Here is a 22,092-nt window from a genome sequence, read left to right as displayed (position 1 = left end):
TATATATATATATGTATATGTATATATATATATATATATATGTATAGGTCTATATATATATACATATACATATATATATATGTATATATGTATATATATATGTATATATGTATATGTATATGTATATATGTATATGTATATGTATATGCATGCATATATAGGACCTTCCACTGGTTTGAACTGTGTAGTTAACGCAGCAGTAGATTTGATCGCAGCAAGGCTGCACAGACACTTTTATAGAGCGTGCTGAGGATCAGCATTCTGGTTCTTCCATTTCCCTCAGAAATTAAACACTACAACTATTATTTTCAATGAAATAATAACATCTAGCAATGTGCACATTACTGCATAGGTCGAATTACATTATGTCTAGATCTCTGTCACCATGGCATTTTCTTATTTAAATGAAACTGGCTCTATCTTTCAAATGGTTTTTGAGATAATTTGCCAGCAGAAATGCACATTTGACTCCATTAATTATTGCAAAATTTAAAACAAATATTGTGTGATCAGTTAGTGTTTAGAGTTTGTGTTAGTGATGACTGTGAGCTACAACATCAGATCTGAAAAAGAGACAGAGTAATAGCCATTTTTGTGTTTGATAAAGTTACTTAGCTGTGGCAGCCAACTTGAAAGGGGTTGACTTGAATGGCTTGTCAGTTGTTTGTCTACATCAGATTATTATATTCTGGGAGGTTTAATTTTCATTCAGTCATTCAACCTATATTTATACAGGTTAATCTCATTGAGCCTCAAAGACTCATTTACAAGAGAGACCTGTTTTAAACAAAGACTGATGACAACAGTAGACAATCATAAAAGAAAGCATATAAATTGGAAAATAATAAATGGAAGAAAATGATATTAAAAAAATAAACTACAACAGCTACATTATAAGTGATATAAAATACTAAAAGCAGGAACATGTCTGCATTGGTTTTTGCCATGAACTTAGCAGATGTTTGAAACCACAGAGAGGTCAAGGTTGAGAGCTTCAGAACTTTTTGCAAGATATTCCAGGCATGGAATAAAATGTGTCAATTGGTTCATGAGTTATTATGTTAATACAACGCTGGCTTGAGGCATAAGCAAAGTAAGCAGCTGCTTAGGGCCCCGGGGCCACTAGGGGGTCCCATAAGTGTAATAGATTTTATTTTTTTTGTAATGATTTCTATATGATTCTAATTAATATTTTAAGTTCAGTGTTTGCAAATTGTTGCAAACATTTACATAGTTTTAGGAACTAATTATTCACCTTTGAATTTCTTTATTTAAACCATTTTACGTGGTTTCATTGTTCATTTACATTATTTAAGTGTTTGCTTGATATTTTTATTTTCTTTTGTTTGTTTTTGCACAATTTAATTTATTTTTATGCATCCAAGTTATTTTATCTGTTGTTGGTTATTGATCTTGCACTACAAATGATTTTGAATATTACTGTTTCAGTTCTTTGGAACCAAAGATAATAAACCAGATGGAACTTTTGCTGTAAAATACATTGCACACTGGTGTTTTTTCTTTCTTTTCCCCTTTGTTACTTTTAGTACCACTATACACATAGGATCATGTAAACACTGGGCTACCAGAGTTGCAATGAGTTTACGTTAGGTGGGATCATCTGACTGTTGATTGCAGTAATCCACATTATTAGCAAAAATAGAGGGCCCCAAACCAAATTTCTCTTCGGGCCCCATGGAGGCTTGGGCCGGCACTGTGTTAATAACACAGACAAATATAGACACATGCTAAAACATGATCACCCTTTCACCTTTGTCAACTGGTGATAAATGGCACCTTCTAAAACATGAGGTTTTACTATCTTGGAAACACAAGTGTTTAAAAAATATCACAACAGTACATTTAATTATTGACACCTTTCAGTTAATATGAAACTATATTCAAAAAGCTGAAAATCAGTTTCAGCCACAATTAACAGGAGGTATTAAATAATTAATAGTTTTTGCTCATTAATAAAACATAATGTTAACAGTTGGAACATCCTACATTTTATTCAGTAATTCTGCTTCATAGTCTGGATGATTAACAGCCCCGAGCTCTGCCAGGAGAGAGGAAAACCTCAGAGTGGTTGTTGATCATTTCAGTCTCACAGGAAATATGAAAATCAGTCAGATGGAGAATGGAGGTGGTGATTTGAGGTTATTTCCGGCATCCAGTTATTAGGCCCAGAAAACTAGAATCCCCTCTGACTTCGGCGGTACATTTATCTCTTATCACACAAGAACGCTTCCCCGGTGAGACTATATACAGAAACATATATTGCCTTTGCCCACTTTATTGTCTGCAGCTACAGAATACGTTTCTCTTGTGCTCTGTTTGCATCAATGTTTCAAACTCTTGCATGTATATATTGAATTTTTTTTTTCTCCGTGATTACATCATTTTTGTCCTGGCGTTACAGGATCCATATTTGTCTTGTGTAATTAAATTTTGTTTACCTTGACTGAATCCTGCCACTTGCTGCTGTAAAGCCCCCATTTCCCCAAAGGGCTCATTAAAGTTTCATTTCACCCCATCTCAAGTGTAAAATAAACAGGCTCATTAAAGGCTGCGATCATAGTTGAGTGGTACTACTGGAGCTGACATGTAACAGAAGAACACCACACACAGCATGGGGAAATTAACTCTTCCTTCAGGGACAGACCTGTGGTTAAGGCACAGATATGGCTACAGTGCAACAGACGCTGATGCACATTGTTTTTTTTTTTACAGCCACAGTTAACTCACAAAATGGAACAAGATAACACCTGTTCTTGCATAGTGGCATCAGTTTAAGAGGCAGTTTGTTGTTGCTTTCTGCAGTTTATTCGAAAAAGTGTGCTCCACTTTATTTGAAGTAATTGATGCAAATTGATTTGTTGCATAAAGCAGCCACTTGTCTATAGTCTGTGCTGACCATGATGGGCTGCTCCCACCGTGGTGGATCCTCCTGAAACTGGCAGCCGAGGAGCTGCTCACAACACTTAGTTTTGATATTGTAATGTTTGCTTGTTCACCAGTAGCTGAACTCTGATCCATCAGTCTTCAGCTGAGATTTTTCACATTTATTAAAAGCCAAACTTGTTTAAAATGCATAACTAGAAAATGTCTATACTGATTCTAGTACTGCCCAAAATTCTGGCATATTTGAAATAATCTAAACAACGAAAAATACCTTAGAATTGGATGTATAAACTGGATAAGAAGCGTGCAGAAAGAAACATAAAAAAAAAATGTTTACGCCTGTGGCTCAGTATAGTTGCTATGGTAACCACACAGCTGAGTCTGACACTCCCTGACTGCCAAGTTAATAAGAGGCTGAGAAAAACAGACTGAAAAGTTAGCCTTAAACAGTCACTGTTGAAAAAACAAAAACAAGTCTGATCTTAAACAAATTCTTAAATTGTGAGTGGCTGAAGACTCTGATGGTACCACACACACATTTTCATGTTTCTTCATGTTTAAAGTTAACAAGACCCTTCACTTCCAGCTTTGTGGAGAAAGTTTTTGGGCTAAAATAATAGTGAGTTTGTGTAAACCTGTAGGTACACTCTGTATTCAGGGAAATTATGACTTTTAGCGAATGTCAAAAATGCACACTTTTTTTAAAAAGTATCAGTCGTATATGTTCTAATAAGAGTCGTGGTAGTAAATAGATATTTTAGACAATTCAAATGTGTGTGCCTATTAAGCATCTGTGAAAAAAAAATCTGTAAAGATCAAAAAACCTATTTTGCATCTGTGAAAAAACAGATTATATCAAAGTGCTGGTGCAGACATGTACAGCCCAGCTTTCTTTGATCCATTTCAATATTAATCGATGTTTCTATTGACAGTAACTAATGTGCAACATATATTAAATCAGACACCCAAATAAATGCATTTCTGTTTCTGGTATTTAGGTTGAATTTAACTCTAGTGTTTTGGTCCATTACACCTGGCTGCTTTATTTTTATTTTTTACTTTTCTTTACAAACATGGTTATAAATTAATTTTTTTGGTATTTTACATTGTAAGAGCAACATTTCCTCAAGGTGCAATTTTGTTGAGTATCAGAATGACTGCAGAGCACAGCTGAAGCAGGTACCCAACAATGTTCAGTCAGGTCATCTGGACGGTTTCTTTTGTTTTTGTGCTGAGATGTTTCGCCTTCCATCCAGAAGGCTTCATCATGAAACATTGGTAGATTGTTAAAATAAATATAAAATTTATAATAAAAACTATTTAAAATGGGGAGTGATGGTGCAGAGGATAGGCAAGCCAGTGATCAGAAGGTCATCGCTTCGATCCCGCTGGACCGACGACAACGTCATAAAACTGTCTACTCTCATTTGCCCCACTCCGAGTCAGAGTTTCTTTATTGTCATTTGCATTACATGTGGTACATGAGGTGGAACAAAATTATGTACACAGGGTCCCAGTTACATCCAACAATAAAATGTAAAAGAAAAACAGTAATAACATGTAAGATATAACCGAAGAAAAACATAAACTAAAATACACTAAGCACAAATAGCATAAAAATAATAAAAACAATATGCCAAACAGCAGCACGAACATGAGTCTATGTGAGCAGATGAACATGAATGAACACAGCAACATGAAACAGATCAGCAGCTTTATGATGTGATTTTTCACAGTGATTATTCTGCTTAGATGTTCATGAGTCTAACGGCCTCAGGGTAGAAGCTGTTCCTCAGTCTAGTGGTTCTACACTTAATGCTCCTCAACCTCCTTCCTGAGGGGAGCGGGGCAAAAAGTGTGTGTGCTGGGTGAGTGGGGTCCTTCATGATGCAGGTGGCCCTCTTCCTGCATCTAGAGGTGTAGATGTCTGTGATGGTGGGGAGACTGACTTCAACAAACTTCTGTGCAGCCTTCACCACTCTCTGCAAAGCTTTTGAGCAAGGTCCTTAATGCCCACCATCTTCTCCCCCGGGTGCCCTAGATGGCAGCTCTTTGTTCCACACAGAGGGCTGTGGTAGCTCGATGGTCTGTGGTTGTGTAAAGAAGGGCATCCGGCGCAAAACCAATTGCCAAGACTTTGTGTGAGTTAGTTCACTGCGACGACCCCTGAGGAAGGAAGCAGCTGAAAGAAGAAAAAGAAGAAGTTGTAATAAAGAATACTGATTTTGAGCATACTCACTAATAACTGTAAAAATATTCATTGCAAAGTAAGTCTATAGAGTTCAAAATTTAAGTTTTCTCATGTGGTTCATCAAAATTGTATTAATCTCAACTCTCTCTCGCTCTCGCTCTCTCTCTTCCTTTCTTTCTTGTCATAGCTAACACTTCCTGTTTGAGTTGCACACATTTGTGTGAAATTGACACTTTTTTTTTAAAGCTACATACAAAAAATACAGGACATAAATTTTGAACACAATAAAGCTATTGGAGTGCTTCAGTGCTTTTGCATCAGCAGCGTTAAAATGACCCAACTTCATGCAGACCCAACAAGTTTAACAAAAACTGCAGTACAGGCTGACGTTGAGCACAGCAAAACAGAACGGACCCTGTGGACTGAGGTGAACTTTCCAAAGATCAGCTTGTCACAGCAGCTCAGGAAACATCCCTGAGGTGAGCCTTGGGTGCCAGCTGCTCCTGCTCCACTGGCACAGGTAAATGCCAGGAGCCCCACTTAGATACACCAGCGTTATGCCACACAAACACATTTCTGTGTGCGAGTGTGCGCAAAATTTTAAAAGCATTATTACTTCATAAAAGACAAAAATAGTACAGCATAATAATAAATATGGGAAATATGGATTTTTTTTTTTTTTTTTTTGCTGATATCTGCAATAGCTTTTAAATCCTGCTATGAACAAAATAAAAATGCATTATTTTTCTTCTGCCTTGTTGGAATACTCTCCACCTCTGGTTGCACACATTGTTTATAATTCATTGTATGATTGAGTGTTTTGTGGGTGTCTGGTGGGCTATAAATAGCCTTGATGGTCCCTTGTGTGTTCCCTCTTTTATGAAATATGATGTAACGCAAAGTAATACGAACACCAATGTGGCAGTTCTCTGGCACTCATTCAAGTAGCTCTTGATCTTCTTTAATTTGCCTCTCATGGGCAAAGATCTGAAGCAGAGTGGGGCGGCCTCATTGACTAAGTGCTGATTAGATGCACATTACTCATTTTGTGCATTGGTTCTCCTTTCATTTGCTCGCACTGGTCTGTAATATAACAAGTGGTTTAAAATAAACACTTTAATTTTGATTCATAAGAAGATTTGAAATGCAACAACATTCAGAAAAGGTTTTTTTTTTTAATTATTGTTTGTTGTTTGTTGAAGATGCAGTGCAGAAGAGGACCACCAGGTGTCTGTAGAGTTACAAGGATAAATGGAGTTTGTAGAATCTCACAAAGAAACAGACTTTTTTTTCATTATTGTTTTTCCAGACATTGAATTTCAGGTGCGAGTGTTGCGCCTGTGGCCATGTCGCTTGTACGTGTCACACAGGACAGATCTTCGTTCTAAAAACTGAGCCAGCAGCGCCTACATCTCAACTTCATTCACGCTGCTCAAGAGGAAACTGAGTAAAATTATCACCAAACTAAAAATCACACAGACATCAATAGTTATGTTAGGATGTTTACATTGACGCTCTGGCATAAACTAGTTTGTGGGAGCTACAGTAAAGGACACCAGGTCATCTTTGTAAAGGAGAACTGGTTCTCAAACATTTCACCTGGTAAAATAAAAATATAAAAAACAAGAAAATATCATAGCTTCTTTTGGAAGCTGCAGTCTTGTCTTTTTATGTCTATTGTAGAGTTCACCTTTGCCACCACTACATAGAATGACAGGCATGGAGTATAACCGTAAACATTTTCTTTACTTATTGATGAATGGCAATATTAATCATGTCCTCTATCCTGTGTATGTCAGCAAAGAAGAAATGACAGCTATCGAGACAGAACTACTGAGGGACTACAGATTTGGACAACAGCAGCTGATAGAAATTTGGGGACAAGCCTGTGCCCTCGCCATCACAAAGGTTTGTACAAGCATTTCCCTTATCTTCTCTTTTTTATATATCTTGGTTTCTAATCAACCTTGTTTCTTATTTTATTTTAGCAAGTGATCAAATTATAAGACAGCATGCACTAGTCATAAGTACACCCTCTTTTCTCTGCAACCATTTAAAGACATTTGGTCCTAGAAGAGGGCTATCCAGAGCTACAAATAACATTATTCATTTTTAAATTACATCATACCATACCATGCCATCTTTATTTATAAAGCACTTTAAAAAAAGTAGGCCCAAATTACCAAAGTTCATGCTCAATAATCCAGGTTAAAAAAAAAAAATCCAACAATGTTCAATCAGGTCATCTGGACTATTTCTGTTTTTTTGCTGCAATGTTTCGTCCTTCATCCAAAAAACTTCTTCAATCTGAGAAGCCACCAAACAAATGGAGTCCCACAAGCAGCACACTCTCATAGTGGAAGAAAAAAACAAACAAACAGGGTAACACTTTACAATAAGGTATACAACAGTTGCTTAACTACTAGGAAACGCCTCAGCTACGAATCATGAGCTAATGGGTATCCTGATGCATGCTCAATAATCCAGGTAGAAAAATCTAAAAAAGTTAAGTCTGGTCCTCTGGACATTCAAAAAACAAAACAAAACAAACAAACAAACAAAAAATGTAGAAACGTTTCGTCTTTCATCCGAAAGACTTCTTCAGTCAAAGCTAATGGGTAGTTAACCAGTATTTACTGGGGAACACACCGCCAAGCCTTATTAGGGGCCTACTGGTTTGTTACCACAGAACCAGAGGAGAACTTCTCCATTTGGACTCTGAATAAACCCTGCACCAGTGAGGTCACAGCTTGTAATTGTCAAAAACCTGTTTCCTAGCGATTACTGATTTTATTGGATTCTTACCACTGATTAGCAATTTCATAATCTTCTACTGCTGTCGTCTTAATGTCTGACTATCACATACTGATTACCAAATCATTGCCTGGCTATTATTTTGTTCACTGATGTAGTGAAGTATCATACCAAGTACTTACTGAAGACCAATCATTACTTAATCACTACCTGATCATTACCTACTGTTAGCTCCTGATTCGTTTCTCTTTGGTTTCTATGGTAACAACCAATTAGTTCTTGATTAGTTCCTCTTGATTTACAAGATAACTAACCAATAAGGCTTGGCTGTGTGTTTCCCAGTAAGTACTGGTTAACTACCCGTTAGCTCCTGATTTGTTCCTCTTTGGTTTCCTTAGTAACTAACACTCTTGATTAATTCCTTTTGATTTACAAGATAACTAACCAGTAGTCCCTTAATAAGGCTTGGCTGTGGGTTCCCCAGTAAGTACTGATCAACTACCCATTAGCTCCTGATTTTTTCCTGAAGCGTTCCCTAGTAGTTGATCAAATTTTGTGTACCTTATTGTAAAGTGTTTCCAAAAACAGTTTGCTGGTGATAAGATGGTCTCCGGTGCCCGTCCTCTCCCCCTTCAACTCCTCTGAGGCAGCCATGACAAAGTGGTTCAGATCACCAAAGTTCATGCTCATTAATCCAGGTCTTAATCCAACAATCTTCATTCAGGTCATGTGGACTGTTTCTTTTGGGTAGGCCCAAATTACTGTACAGTTACATTCATTAGAAGCGATAGCAGTCATAATACACAATGAAACATACGCAAGCAAATCTAAAACAGCCTTATATGAAACAACAACAACTAGATTAATCATTTAAATAAAATTTGTACTAAAACTGGACTAGAAATTAACATGGTGGTGTCAAAAGCCACTGAGGAAGCACTGACCCTTATATGAAGTGTGTTACAGTAATCCAACCGAGCATTGATGAAACAGTAGATTACCATCTCAAAGTCCTTTGTAGTAATAACTGGCTTGACTTGATTGTCAAATTTAAGATCAGTATCCACTTTGACCCCCAGGTTTTGTGATCATTAGCTTAGTATATTGAGCCAATGAATGTAGATATACATGTGGTGTGTCAGTGAATGTTCCAAAAAAAAACAAAAAAAACCCCTCAGTCTTCTTCTTATTCAAATGCAAGAGGTTTATAGTCATCCAGGTATTTAAGTCCTTGAGGCATTTCAGCAGTGGTTTGGAGGAAAATGAGTCATTTCTCTTAAGGGGGGACATAAACCTGACAATCATTTGCATACAAGTGAAAAGAAATTCTGTGTTGTCAAAAAATGGACCCAAGTGGAAGTAAACAAAAACCAACAAGAAGAGGCCCTAAAAAGGAACCCTATGGGACACCACATGAGAAAGGAGCAGAGGATGACACATGCTCACCATAGCTGAGAGATTCAGTTATCCAGGAGAGACTCGGAATAGAACAGCTGCTCCTCCACATCGAGAGGAGCCAGTTGACGTGGTTCAGGCATCTGGTAAGGATGCTCCATGGGCGCCTCCCTAGAGGTTTTTTTGGGCATGTCCGACTGGGAGAAGACTCCGGGGAGGATCAAGGACATGCTGGAGAAACTGTGTCTGTCTGCTGACCTGGGAACACCTTGGGGTCCTCCCAGAAGAGCTGGAAGAGGTAGCTGTGGAAAATGTCTGGGTCTATTTGCCCAAGCTGCTGCTGCTTCAATCCAATTACGGAACAAGTGGAAGATAATACAACATGTCATATGTCATATCTTTTATTAAACAATTTTTGTCACTGTACCAGTGTTTTGTATTTTTGCTTCTTTGTTTGCTTTCCTTGTGAAAGAAATCCCTTTTTTGTAATTACCTGCATAACTTGCTACTTTTGAATTTAAAATGAACCAAACACTTAACAGAAGAAATTATTTATATTAATGTGTGAGTTGTATCTGGAAATTTGTTAATCCAGCAGTACTCTCATAGACATTTTATACTATTAATCTGGGTTTTATCTATGCATCCATTATCTTTACCTGATTTTTTTCTTTTCGGGTCGTGCAGGTCACTGGTGCCCATGTCCAGCCATCACTGTGTGAGAGGCGGGGGACACCCTGGACAGGTCTCCAGTCCTCACAGGGACCCATAACGACAAACAAGACAAACAACCATTCACTCTCTCACTCACACCTAGAAACAATTTAGAGTTACCAATCAGTCTAACATGAATGCTTTTGGTCTGTGGGAGGAAACTGGAGTACTTGGAGAAAACTCACGTTTGCACGGAGAGAACATGCTAACTCCACCCAGAAAGGCCCCCGGCCGTGATTTGAACTGGCGACCTTCTTGCTGAGAGGTGGCAGCTCTACCAACCGAGCCATCACGCTTACCATTAATCTAACATATTTAAATCAATATATCTCTTAGTGTTTTCAGTAAAACAACAGAGTTCAGTGCAACAACTGTTTTTTGCTATTTGAAAATGTCAACCCCTTTTTTCCCCGTTGCTTCACCAGTCTTGTAGAAATGAATTCATTTCAGGAATGTCCTCATGAAATTCAGCAGATCTGTCTGAAAGCATCAACATGCATTTCTCAGCACACCTTTTCCAGAGGTCACCAAGTTCACCTCATCTCCTTCACATTTTCTCTTTCCATGCCTTTACAATCAGCACAATTCTCAACTTGTCACTGGTTGTGACCATTTGATTGTACAAAAGGTTAAAAGGTCACAGCTGCAGCTGAATGCACTTCACTGATTTTCATTACTTTCCACACAAAGGTCTGATTATTATATTAAATTTCTGTAGCATTTACTTCAAAACATTTGTGTGGTTCGCCTCAACGCTGAACACCTGAGCTGACTCTCTGGCAGCTACTAAAACCACACCGACCACAGTTCTTCTTCTCTGGTGTGGTAGCAGTTTCATTGAGCTGGGGTCTGGACTGTGTCAAGATGAAAAGTGTGTGTTAGGCAGCACTGTTAGGAACACGTGTCATCATACCTTTTGACCGGATGTCACACAGGTTTTCACAGCAAGCTGTAATTACTCAGAGTCTGAGCTACAAGACAAGCTTTGAACAGACTTCAAAGGTTCTAGATGTATGATTACTTTCTGAAATTGTGATTACAATTTTCAAACAGGGTTGATTATTATTAGTTATTGTTAAGTTTTATTAAAATATCTTGCAAACTGTATAGCACTTGGAGTATGTGTGTGGTGAATGACTTTTAACCACAACCACACCAAATTTTAGCACAAACCGTCAAAAGCATTATCGCTCTGCCTTTTTGTTTTGGTCGAGGGTGATAATTAGTATTTTAAGACCACACATACTGATCGAGTGGCTAACATGAACTTAATGTCTTAAAATAGAATTGATGGGAACTAAAGGAGGCCTTGCGGCAGCATCAGACAGGAGCTGAGACTTTATGTTCTCCTCCTAGAGTGTGTAATTTACCCCACCACATCCACTTTATTATCATCAGCCGCTGTTGGCCTCATGCCTGGCCCTCCACCAGCAGACCCCAGCAGCATAATATTACTGTACAAACAGGGTAGATGTTGCAGATCATGGCTGCTCACAGCCGCCGCCGGCACGCTACTGCTTTGCATGACATCACTGATATTTAAGGAAAATTACAGTAGAAGGAGATGCAGACAGTCTGATTTCACTGATTTCATTGCTGGCCTGCTCCTGCTGGCCACAGCATGAACAAGCACAGTCACACACACTTCTGGTTGCCAGATAGATTATAGGTTTTCTGTAAGTAATCCCTTTAGTGCTCTAACAGCAGCAGCCACAACCACAGCCTCCAGACTGTGTGTTTCTGTATCAGTCCAGGGCCTTTCAGCACCTGAATGTAGACAGGAGACAGTTTTGTTGCCCGACAGCAATAAATTAGTCTGTAGTTTACAGGAGCCTCTGGACATTAGCTCAGGTTTTTAGCCCAAATATTAAAGTTTCTGTTTTTCTGTGAGGATATTTGTGTTTTTAGGCCCCAGAAATAGTTTTCTTAGGCTCCGTGTATGCTTCATGTTGAGCTGGGAGAAAGGCTAATATTTATGTCAAGAAAGTGTTCCCTCAGAGACATTGTTACATTCGAGACAAACATGTTTTCATCTAGTGCTGTGTGAGAAAGAAAGTCTTTGTGTTACTTTGCAACCTTTTCTCTGACCCAGAGCCTTTTCTGAAGATTTATTTTGTGTTTACATCCACATACTGTTTATTATTCATTGCTGGCTGTCATATAGGCAAACCCATGGTAATGTTTTTACCTGTATCTCTCCCTGTTCGGCTGTAGTTTGATCAAAATACCTTTTGAAAAGTGCAAAAATTTAAAGGAATTTTCAGAAAGTAATTCTTACAACTGACAACATTTTGGAGTCAACCTAATTCAAGATGGTTGCCAATGTTAAGTGTACCTTTTACTGGAGTTTATTGTAATCATTGTCTTCTGTTTTGTTGTCTGTACTTTATATGTTCTGTCTGGAACAGGTCCCTCTTGCAAATGAGTCCCCGGGGCTCAATGAGGCTAGCCTGTATAAATAAAGGTTGGTTGAATGCATGAATGACCTTAACAAACATAAAAGTGGCTATAACTCAGTAAGTTTTATGGATTTTGAGATAAGATTTGGTGTGGTAGTAGCTGAGAGTCATTCCCAACACATACTCGGAGTACTTAATTAGATCAATAGTTATACTAGTGGTTTGGTGTTGTTCCCTTGAAGAAGTTCAGGGCTCTATCAAAAGATGCAAAGGTTTCTTCTCAATTGTTGGATTTCCTACATGGAGGAAGTTGAAAAGAGCTCCAAACTCCTTCATGGGAACAACCCTGAGCCACTGGTGCACGTATGTGAACAATACATGGGTCAAAGTCCAAGCTAAGGCAGTAGAAAAGTTCACCAGACATTCCAACTCTATGGACAACAACATCAATTTCACCAAAGAAAATGTTAATGATAATCTGCTTTCTTTGGACTGATTGGTGCATATGGAAAGATACTGAAGCCTCAACATTGAGGTTTACAGAAAACCAACTCCCAAAGATCAGCGACGTATACCCTGTAAGAAGCTAGTTCTGACTACAGTATAGGAGAAGCACACTGGGTGGTGTCTCAGCAGGGTGAGTAGAAATGCAATTTTCATCATGCATCCACATCAGTGGGATACAATTTCTGCACTTCTCATGAACTATAATCAGCCTTGAGTGCTAACACATCTCATGAGACATGCATAACAAGTTTGACCAAAAACGACAATGACTTCATCCCATCAGCACAAGATGATTTTAATTTAAACCTTTGGTGATATTCATTCCCTTAAAGGAATGCTAGAACTTCATAAATTCTGTTCCAATTCTTAACAACTCAGACATAAAACTTATTACTTTATCAGGTGTCATGGACAATAAGCTCGGGCAGTAAAAAGAAAGCAGCTTGATAAGGAAACCTGCTGAGTGGTACAGAAAACCAGCTGTCTTCACTTATAAAAACTTCAAACAAACCAAAACTATCATAAATATTTTTATATAAAGCACTGAGTTGTATGAAACCAGTCATAAAACTGTTGAATAAAAGGCACCAAGACAGGCTATTTAACCTAAGTTAGCATGCATCTCTGCTTGATAGAAATCCATGCAAAATGCATTAAAAACTCTAAGAAACTGGGTCATGCAAGCTGTATTTCATCTGATGATCAAAAAAGATGGAAAATTCCATCTTTTTATGAATATTAGCCTGGTAGCCCCCCATTTTCATTAAAGGGACAAAAAAAGGCACATTATCAAATCTACTGACAGCCAATACCCTGGATGAATTGCTATTTATCTCATCTTTTACTAATTGCTTTCATTTATTCAGCATTTTGAAAGCCCCAAATCAGATTTAATGACTAGATTCAATAGATTTATGTTGGAGATATTGAGCTTTCTTTGTTGGATGAAATTACATGAATAATGTGTTACAACTTTGCTTGAAGTGATCTGTAGTTTCAGCCGAGTGTGGCTTTAATGATTTCTGCAGCTGTAATTAGGGCTCCAGTAGTGATCCATGTGATGGTCTGAAAAAAATCATAGAAAGGGCCATTAAAGCTTCTTATGTAATAACAAAATTCATTCAACCGTTATTTATACAAAATATAACGTCTTTGTGAATAACATGTTGACTTAAACCAGTCAAGAGTTAAGGTTAGGAGAGGGTGGCTGTTTTGTTCCACACTGAAAACACTTGAGCAAAGCTGATGTTTGTCATGAAGGCAGGCGTAAAAACAAATTGTATTAATGTCTCTCCTCTCAAATGGTGTATATACACAATCAGCAAGCACAAGGTACAACATTTTCTGTTATGATCGAACATCCTTCTTATTCTTGATTAAGATCTTTTAAATTTTAGACAATCTTCCCCAATTAATTAGACCATTTATTGATTACTTTTGCAAAATAATGCAACAAAAATATTATTTGTTTTAAAATGAATACAAACTATGCACACATGTTCCTGAAGTGGTGTTCTACTGGTGCATACTGTCTTGAAGATGTATTACTCTGATGTGTTAGTAACAAACTTCCAAGAAAACAAACAAACATTGTTTTCTTCATTAATGTGAAATTTTGCAAAGTTATACTCGTTTAACCGACAGGTAACCCTGCGCAAGTTACAAACAACAGATGTGTCTGGAGATTTGCTGCTTACAGCAGATGGAAATATGTCTGTAAAGTGATTCAACACTATCCTTTAATTCTATCCATTATTATTGAGCATGGACTTTGTTGTTTTCATCCATTATCTTTTTCAATTCAGTGTATTTATATAGCACCAAATCACAACAAAGTTGTCTCAGGGCACTTTACAGGAACAGTCACATACATAGAAAAGCCAGTTAGTAAAGTTTTCTATCTAAGGAAGCAGCAGCCAAGTTGAGTCGTCACTTCGTCACAGTCTCCCATCCTGAGCAAGCACAATGGCAGCAGTGGAAAGGAAAAACTCCCTTTTACCTGCTTCTTCCTTTTAAGGTCACAGGGATCACTGGCGCCCATGTCTAGCAATCACTGTGCAAGAGGCGGGGGACACCCTGGACAGGTCGCAAGTCCATCACAGGGACACATAGAGACAAACGAGACAAACAACCATTCACTCTCTCACTCACACCTAGAGACAATTTAGAGTTACCAATCAGCCTAACATGCATGATTTTGGTCTGTGGGAGGAAACCGGAGTACCCGGAGAAAACCCACGCATGCACGGAGAGAACATGCAAACTCCACCCAGAAAGGCCCCTGGACCGGGGTTTTAACCGGCAACCTTCTTGCTGAGAGGCAGCAGCTCTAACACTTGCGTCACTGTCCTACCAACACAAAACTAAGTAAAACATAATTTACATATTTATTAACATTTTATAATAGGCAAATAACTCCTTGGAAGTGTTTGCATTTAAATTAACAGATACAAATATCAATATCTCACAAGGTGCCATAATAAAAGTATTTCCCAAGTACAAAATGCACTCGCACGAGGAATGCTTATTGCCCACCACCTTTCATGATATTTTTAAGTTGAGATAAATACGTGGATTAATGATATTGTAAGATCTTGTAAGATGTGTTAGCACTCAGAGTATGTGCTGAGGATGACTCAGCTGAGCAGTCAGGATTAGGGGGTCAGACCCAAATGAGAACCAGACTGAGGGAAAGCAGACTCAACTCGAATATAGTTTACATTGATTTGTTTACAGTGAATTTAAATAAAACGAGGAAATAGAGTGAGTCGAGGATTGTAGAAGAATGTTTCTTGATTCTCAGGTTGGCGAACTGTATAGTGGAGACCTCAATGTGTGGAGAGGAGGGTAAGTGGTTAGAGGCAGTGGAAGATAGTAGGGCTGGTGGTGGAACGACGGTTGAGCAGCTGACGGTGAGTAAGGTTCCTTTGTAGGCACAATGAGATTGACAAGGGATCCAAGGTAGGAGACTTCAGGAGGCAGATACTAGGAGCATGAGGAGAAAGCAAAGTATATATATATATATATACTGTATATAACTATATATAGTTTACTCATTAATAGCATATTTGGCTGCAAGCAACTACCAAGAGTTATGCTGCTCATTGGCACTGCCCAAAAACCAGGAAGTTGTGGAAAAAGCAATATCCCTACAATAGCCATTTTTGTGTTGACGAAAGTTGATCAACTATGAAGGTCTTCAATTGACTTCAAAAGTTGATCGACTGTAGATGAACATCCAATGGATATTTCATGAGATTTTTATAAATAGAATAGACATTTTGCTAACAGACAGGTACAAATGCCAACAAAAGATCATGCCCATAATAAAAAGTACTGTGAAAACTTGTAGTGGTCTGAGTTGGGTATGATGCTCAGCTACCACCATTAACTCATGATTGGCTGAGTTATGGTCAGTTATGTGATTTTAATTGTTTATTGACTGTAGAGGCCATCTTGAATGTGATTGGGTTGACTCCAAACATTAATCAGTTATAAATGTATGTCAGATAATTACTGTCTGAAATTTATCTTCATGAGACATTGTGCCAATAGACAGACACAGTTGACTCCTATGGCAAAGCTTTAAAAACAAATTCTGTATGTCAGTTTGCACTTTGAGTGAATGACTCTCAGCTACACACAACATCATTTCAGTGGTTTATATAATTATTACTGATGCAACAAACAAACAAACAAACACACACAAACACACAGTTAAAAGCATGATTGCTTATAGGCGGTGGGTGATATTAAGACATTGGTAGAACATAAAATATATAGGAAACATATAACAAAATGTATCTGAAACATTTAACAGGATTTTTTTCTTCTTTTTGCCTGAGCTTCACCTCTCACCCAAGTTTAATTAATGTTGCCTTTATGACTTGATCTAAAGTTTGCTGACAGACAGAAGCACCTGATAATGATCACATCATTTCCCCTCAGCTCTCAGAATGAAGACACTGTCTTGTTTTATTGTCTGCTATCTTAATCTTTTTGTCCATAAATCAATGTGTTGTTTCTTTCTTAATAATAGCTTTGTTGCCCACCTAGGCCATAATAATCTGTCTTCCATCTCACTGAGTTGGTGTAATGATTTCTCAGCTGAGCTGTTAATAATGGAGATAACAGCCTCCCTTCCCAGTTCTGGACACGTAGCTGTAGGTTAATGTGCCAAGAGTCTGGTCCATGAAATTATCCACCATGTGGGGGACGGCTTCTTTCTTCTGAAGTGAAAACACTGAGTTTTGGTCTATTTTAAGCTCAACGTTTGTGGTCAAAATCACCAGTGGAGGATTTCTTTCTTTATTTTATTTTTTTAATCAGTTATTTCTATTTGCTCATGTCCTGTAAATGACATTCTTATTGTTTTGTAATTAGAGCACAATTTTTTTATTCAAAAATGTGAACAAGAAATTAATGACAAATGGTTTTTGCACAAATTCAATTTTGTTTTCATTTTAAACTGTGCCATTCTGTATATCTTTAGCCCCTATGGCCATGAAAGGGAGGCAATAATGTAATTGTCTGTCTGTTAGGAACATATCTAATGAACCACATCCATCCATCCATCCATCCATCCATCCAGCCATCCATCCGTCCAGCCAGACATCCAGCCAGACATCCAGCCAGACATCCAGACATCCAGCCATCCATTGTCTTTACTTGCTTCTTTCTTTCCGTGTTGTCGGAGTCACCGGTGGCCATATTCAGCAGTCACTGTGCGGGAGGTGGGGGACACCCTGGACATCACAGGGACATATGGAGACAAACAAGACAAACAAACATTCACTCTCTCACTCACACCTAGGGAAAATTTAGAGTTAACAATCAGTCTAACATGCATGTTTTTGGTCTGTGGGAAGAAACTGGAGTACCAGGAGAAAACCCACGCAGCACGGAGAGAACATGCAAACTCCACCAGAAAGGTCCCCTGATGCCAACCACAGAACATATTTTCATAAAACTCTCAGAAACAAATTATTAGATAAACATCTATGTATGTTTACCTTTTGGAGTTAATACAGTAAAAAATGGCTGCCACAGATGACTGATCTTACAAATCACAAAAATGGCTATAACTTGGAAACTTTTACAAATACTGAGCTAAACTGTAGTGTGGCAGCAGCTGTGAACTGACTCTTCAGTGTCAACCACTGGTGCAAAAACTGGGCTAATTGCTTCTACGTTTTGTGTTCTGACACAAATATAGACCTCAAATTAGACAATATTTTTGCAGAAATAAACTATTTTAATATTTTCCACTAGCTCACAAAATTATGCTAACCTACAGAATGGTAAGCAATGAATCTTGTGTTATTCGATAAAACTAAAACTGCACAAAGCAGCACTTTAACAATACCAGTTAATTCTTTGTGAACTTTGGTGCATAAAAAAAAAATCTTTGGAAACACCAAAGAAAATAAACCATCTTGACAGATGGTGTGACATGTGCACTTACACACAATGGCTACTATAATTTATTATTTTAGTTAAATAAGATGGCAAGTTATTCTCATGCAGGCGAGTACCTGTCTAGTTTGAGACTGAAGATTTACAGTGAAGTGCGAGGTCACTAAACAAGTCAAGAGCTCAGCTTAGGATGTTGATGGAACGTGTGTTATAAATACAGTGACATCCCTTGAGGAGCCCACTGGTATATGCTTTCACTGCTACCCAGCTTGTTTTTATGATATTTGACCTTCTTTTACAGACAAGAGACACAATGTAGCTCGGGTCATTTTTTTTACTCTTCTGACAGGCAGAGGATTAGAGATGATGGAAAGGCTGAGCTACAAATCAGATGACCTGCAATGAATAAGAACTCTATAACTCAAAGGGACAAGACCAAATATTACAGGCAATCCATCTTCTTCTTGCTCCATGATGTTTTTACTGTTTGTCTCTCACTTTTCTCTTTCCCCCACCAGGCTTATCCTCGCAGCTCTCTAACAAAGAAGCAGCCCACAGTGCTGGTGATCTGTGGTCCGGATCAAAATGGCTCCATAGGTCTGGTGTGTGCTCGACACCTGCGCATATTTGTAAGTACCGTACTTGCTGCCGTACACATATCACTGTCGTATAAGTCACATAAGTCCAAATGTGTCCAATAAAGTAGAAAAAAAAATGTCGCTTCGCCGTATAAGTCGCATTTATTATGCGTCATTGCTGACGCATCACGTTTGCTATGCGTCACTGCTGACCACCTGGAAATGTGGGCCGATGATGTGCCAAAAATTGATTGGTTGCTAAATGGCGGTCGCAGGAGCGTGCACAGGTGGACTTTAACAAGAACATTTCTTTAATAAATGCACTTTGATGGTCAAATCAGTTGCATTTCAAAAGCCGAAACGCAGAAACAGGAGCATGCAGAGGGAGGTCTTGCTGTGCATTTCTTCGAAATTTACCTAGATAACCACCTAAAAACAATTGTTTATTTGCTCGATATAATAGTAAAGGTGTGTCTCTGTTGAACTTTTCTTTAATAAATGCACTTTAATGGTCAGATCAGTTGCATTTCACCTGGGTGATACGGCAAAATGCAGCTGATTGAACATTTGCTCCAGGAGTTCCGGAGCGAGACAAAGTTGACTTTAGTATGGCAAGCATTAATCATTAATAGTCACTTTTTCCAATTAATGAGACACTTGGCTTGCCATATTACTCCAGCACCCTCTAGCGGCTGAAAATGGCAGTGTTCAATATTTTCCATGTCAGAATGAATGAAATAGTCAGATCTCAGTCAAAATTATATGGGGGTGAGGGGGGGAACGAATAAGTTGCTTTACTGTATAAGTCGCAGGGCATGCAAATTTATGCAAAAAGATGTAACTTATGCAGCGAAAAATACGGTAAATAGAAAGTACAGAAGTTTACGTGATTCCTGCCTATCCATTGACCTGGCAATGTATAACAATCAGATACTCACTGAGTCATTCAGACATTTAAAAAATGAAGAGACGTTTAAACTAAGACCATCTTAAAATGAGACGGAAAAAAAATGGTAGTCAAACCTTGTAACTCACATTATATATGATCTCATACTATGTTGTGAGATTTCACAGGATGTGAAAGTTCACAGACTGCGTTTAGGATGCCTCTCAGCTCCAAACACGCTAAATATTGGATCAATATCTTTAAAACTGACAGAGTTACAGCCACTTTTACGTTGGCTAATGTTGCCATAAAAAGGTACAATGTAAAGTGCTCCATGTATGTGTTGGTGATGATGCTGAGCCACTTGTATTGGTCTGTGTTTAGAATGACTCTCAGCCACTCACACACCAAATTTTACCTCAGTATCTATAAAATGTAATGACTTATAGAGGTAATAAAACAACAACATGCAAACTCTAACTTGTGTTGTGTCTATTGGGATTCCACAGCCAGGCACTAAGTGCTTTACAGAGTTTCATTTTGGCGCCTGTAAATGCCTTGAAACAGTTATTCCATTACACTCACGGTGAGGGCACTCAGACAGTCGTGATAATATGCCATTTTTATTCTCAGTAATGTTGTCTCAGAGTTTCACCCCCGCAGCATGATGTCAGGTGGTGATGTCTGCAGCCCAGGGCCACATACTGAGAGACATATCAGGGCAGTCAGTTTTAGGAACAGTGATCCATCCTGTCCAAACAGTGGAGACCATTTTTGCTTCCTTTGTTTCTTGCCATTATGCTGCTGTTTTCCTGTTTTGGTCTACTAGAGAGGAAATATCACATGTGAAACTGATTTGCACATTAGAGTCAGAGTCAGAGTTTTTTTTATTGTCATTTGCACCTCATGTGGTGGAGCGAAATTATGTACACAGGGTCCCAGTTACATCCAACAATAAAATGTATAAGAAAAACAGTAATAACATCTAAGATATGAACTAAGAAAAACATCAACTAAATATACACTAAGCACTAATAACATAAAAACATTGAACATCAGCACAAACATGAACATGAGTCTGTGTGAGCAGATGAGCACGCATGAACACATCAACATGAAACAGATCAGCAGCAACATGAAACAGATCAGCAGTAACATGATGTGATTTTTCACAGTGATTATTCTAGTTAGAGATTCATGAGTCTAACAGCCTCAGGGTAGAAGCTGTTCCTCAGTCTAGTGGTTCTACACTTAATGCTCCTCAACCTCCTTCCTGAATGGGGCAAAAAGTGTGTGTGCTGGGTGAGTGAGGTCCTTCATGATGCAGGTAGCCCTCTTCCTGCATCTAGAGGTGTAGATGTCTGTGATGGTGGGGAGGCTGATTCCGACAGTCTTCTGTGCAGCCTTCACCACTCTCTGCAAAGCTTTTCTTTCTGCAGCTGTGCAGCCTCCATGCCACACATTGATGCTGGAGCACAGGATGCTCTCCACTGCACACCTGTAGAATGAGGTGAGGACTGAGCTTCCCAGACCAGCTCGTCTCAGCTGTCTGAGGAAGTAGAGTCTCTGATGAGCTTTCTTGATCAGGCTGGTGGTGTTGTTGCTCCAGCTGAGGTTGTCATTCATGTGTACACCCAAGTACTTGTAGCTGGAGACCACTTCCACCACAGATCCTCTTATGTTCAGGGGGGTGTAGGTGTGTTTGTTCCTTCTGAAGTCCACAATCATCTCCTTTGTCTTCTTCACACTGATGTGAAGGTTATTCTCTCTGCACCAGCTCTCCAGATGTTCCACCTCTTGCCTGTAGCTGGACTCATCGTTGTTTGTGATGCATCCCACCACCGCTGTATCGTCTGTAAACTTTACAATGTGACAGCCTGGATGGGTAGCTGCACAATCATATGTGAGCAGAGTAAACAGGAGGGGGCTCAACACACATCCCTGAGGAGAGCCAGTGCTGAGGGTTATGGTGGAGGAGGAGAGGTTGTGGATCCTCACTAACTGTGGTCTGTTTGTTAAGAAGTCTAGTACCCAGTTGCAAATGGAGGGGCTTAGTCTTAGTGTGGATAGTTTGTCCATCAGGATTTGGGGGATCATGGTGTTGAAGGCGGATGTGAATATACCCTGTGTATATAAAAAAACTACAAAAAACAAAAGAGAATTTCAGATTAAAAGCAAGTCAACACAAACAATATGGAGGGTGATGTGTATTGTCTCCAGGAAAACTGAACCTTTAATCAATGTTTCTTCTCTTTTAATATTTTTTTTTTTACCTTGCCTTATTTAATTTATTGTAACAGGGTTACACTATTTTTAAGAGTCCCACACATACACCCCCCCCCCCCCCCC

The 22,092-nt window shown here is 38.6% G+C and overlaps 1 protein-coding gene across 1 annotated transcript in view; it reads left to right on the top strand.

The window, feature by feature from the left end:
- Positions 1–22,092, top strand: part of yjefn3 (YjeF N-terminal domain containing 3) — a 70,815-nt gene that overhangs the window by 42,369 nt on the left and 6,354 nt on the right. Inside the window, exons 2-3 of the mRNA XM_037674804.1 lie at positions 6,895–7,003; positions 18,798–18,908. Coding sequence (XP_037530732.1) covers positions 6,895–7,003; positions 18,798–18,908 — 220 coding nt within the window. The remainder of the gene's footprint in view (positions 1–6,894; positions 7,004–18,797; positions 18,909–22,092) is intronic.

Source organism: Nematolebias whitei, chromosome 3 (assembly GCF_014905685.2).
Source record: "Nematolebias whitei isolate Nwh7 chromosome 3, NemWhi1, whole genome shotgun sequence".
NCBI lineage: Eukaryota > Metazoa > Chordata > Actinopteri > Cyprinodontiformes > Rivulidae > Nematolebias > Nematolebias whitei.
This window is presented reverse-complemented; position numbering and strand designations above follow the sequence as displayed.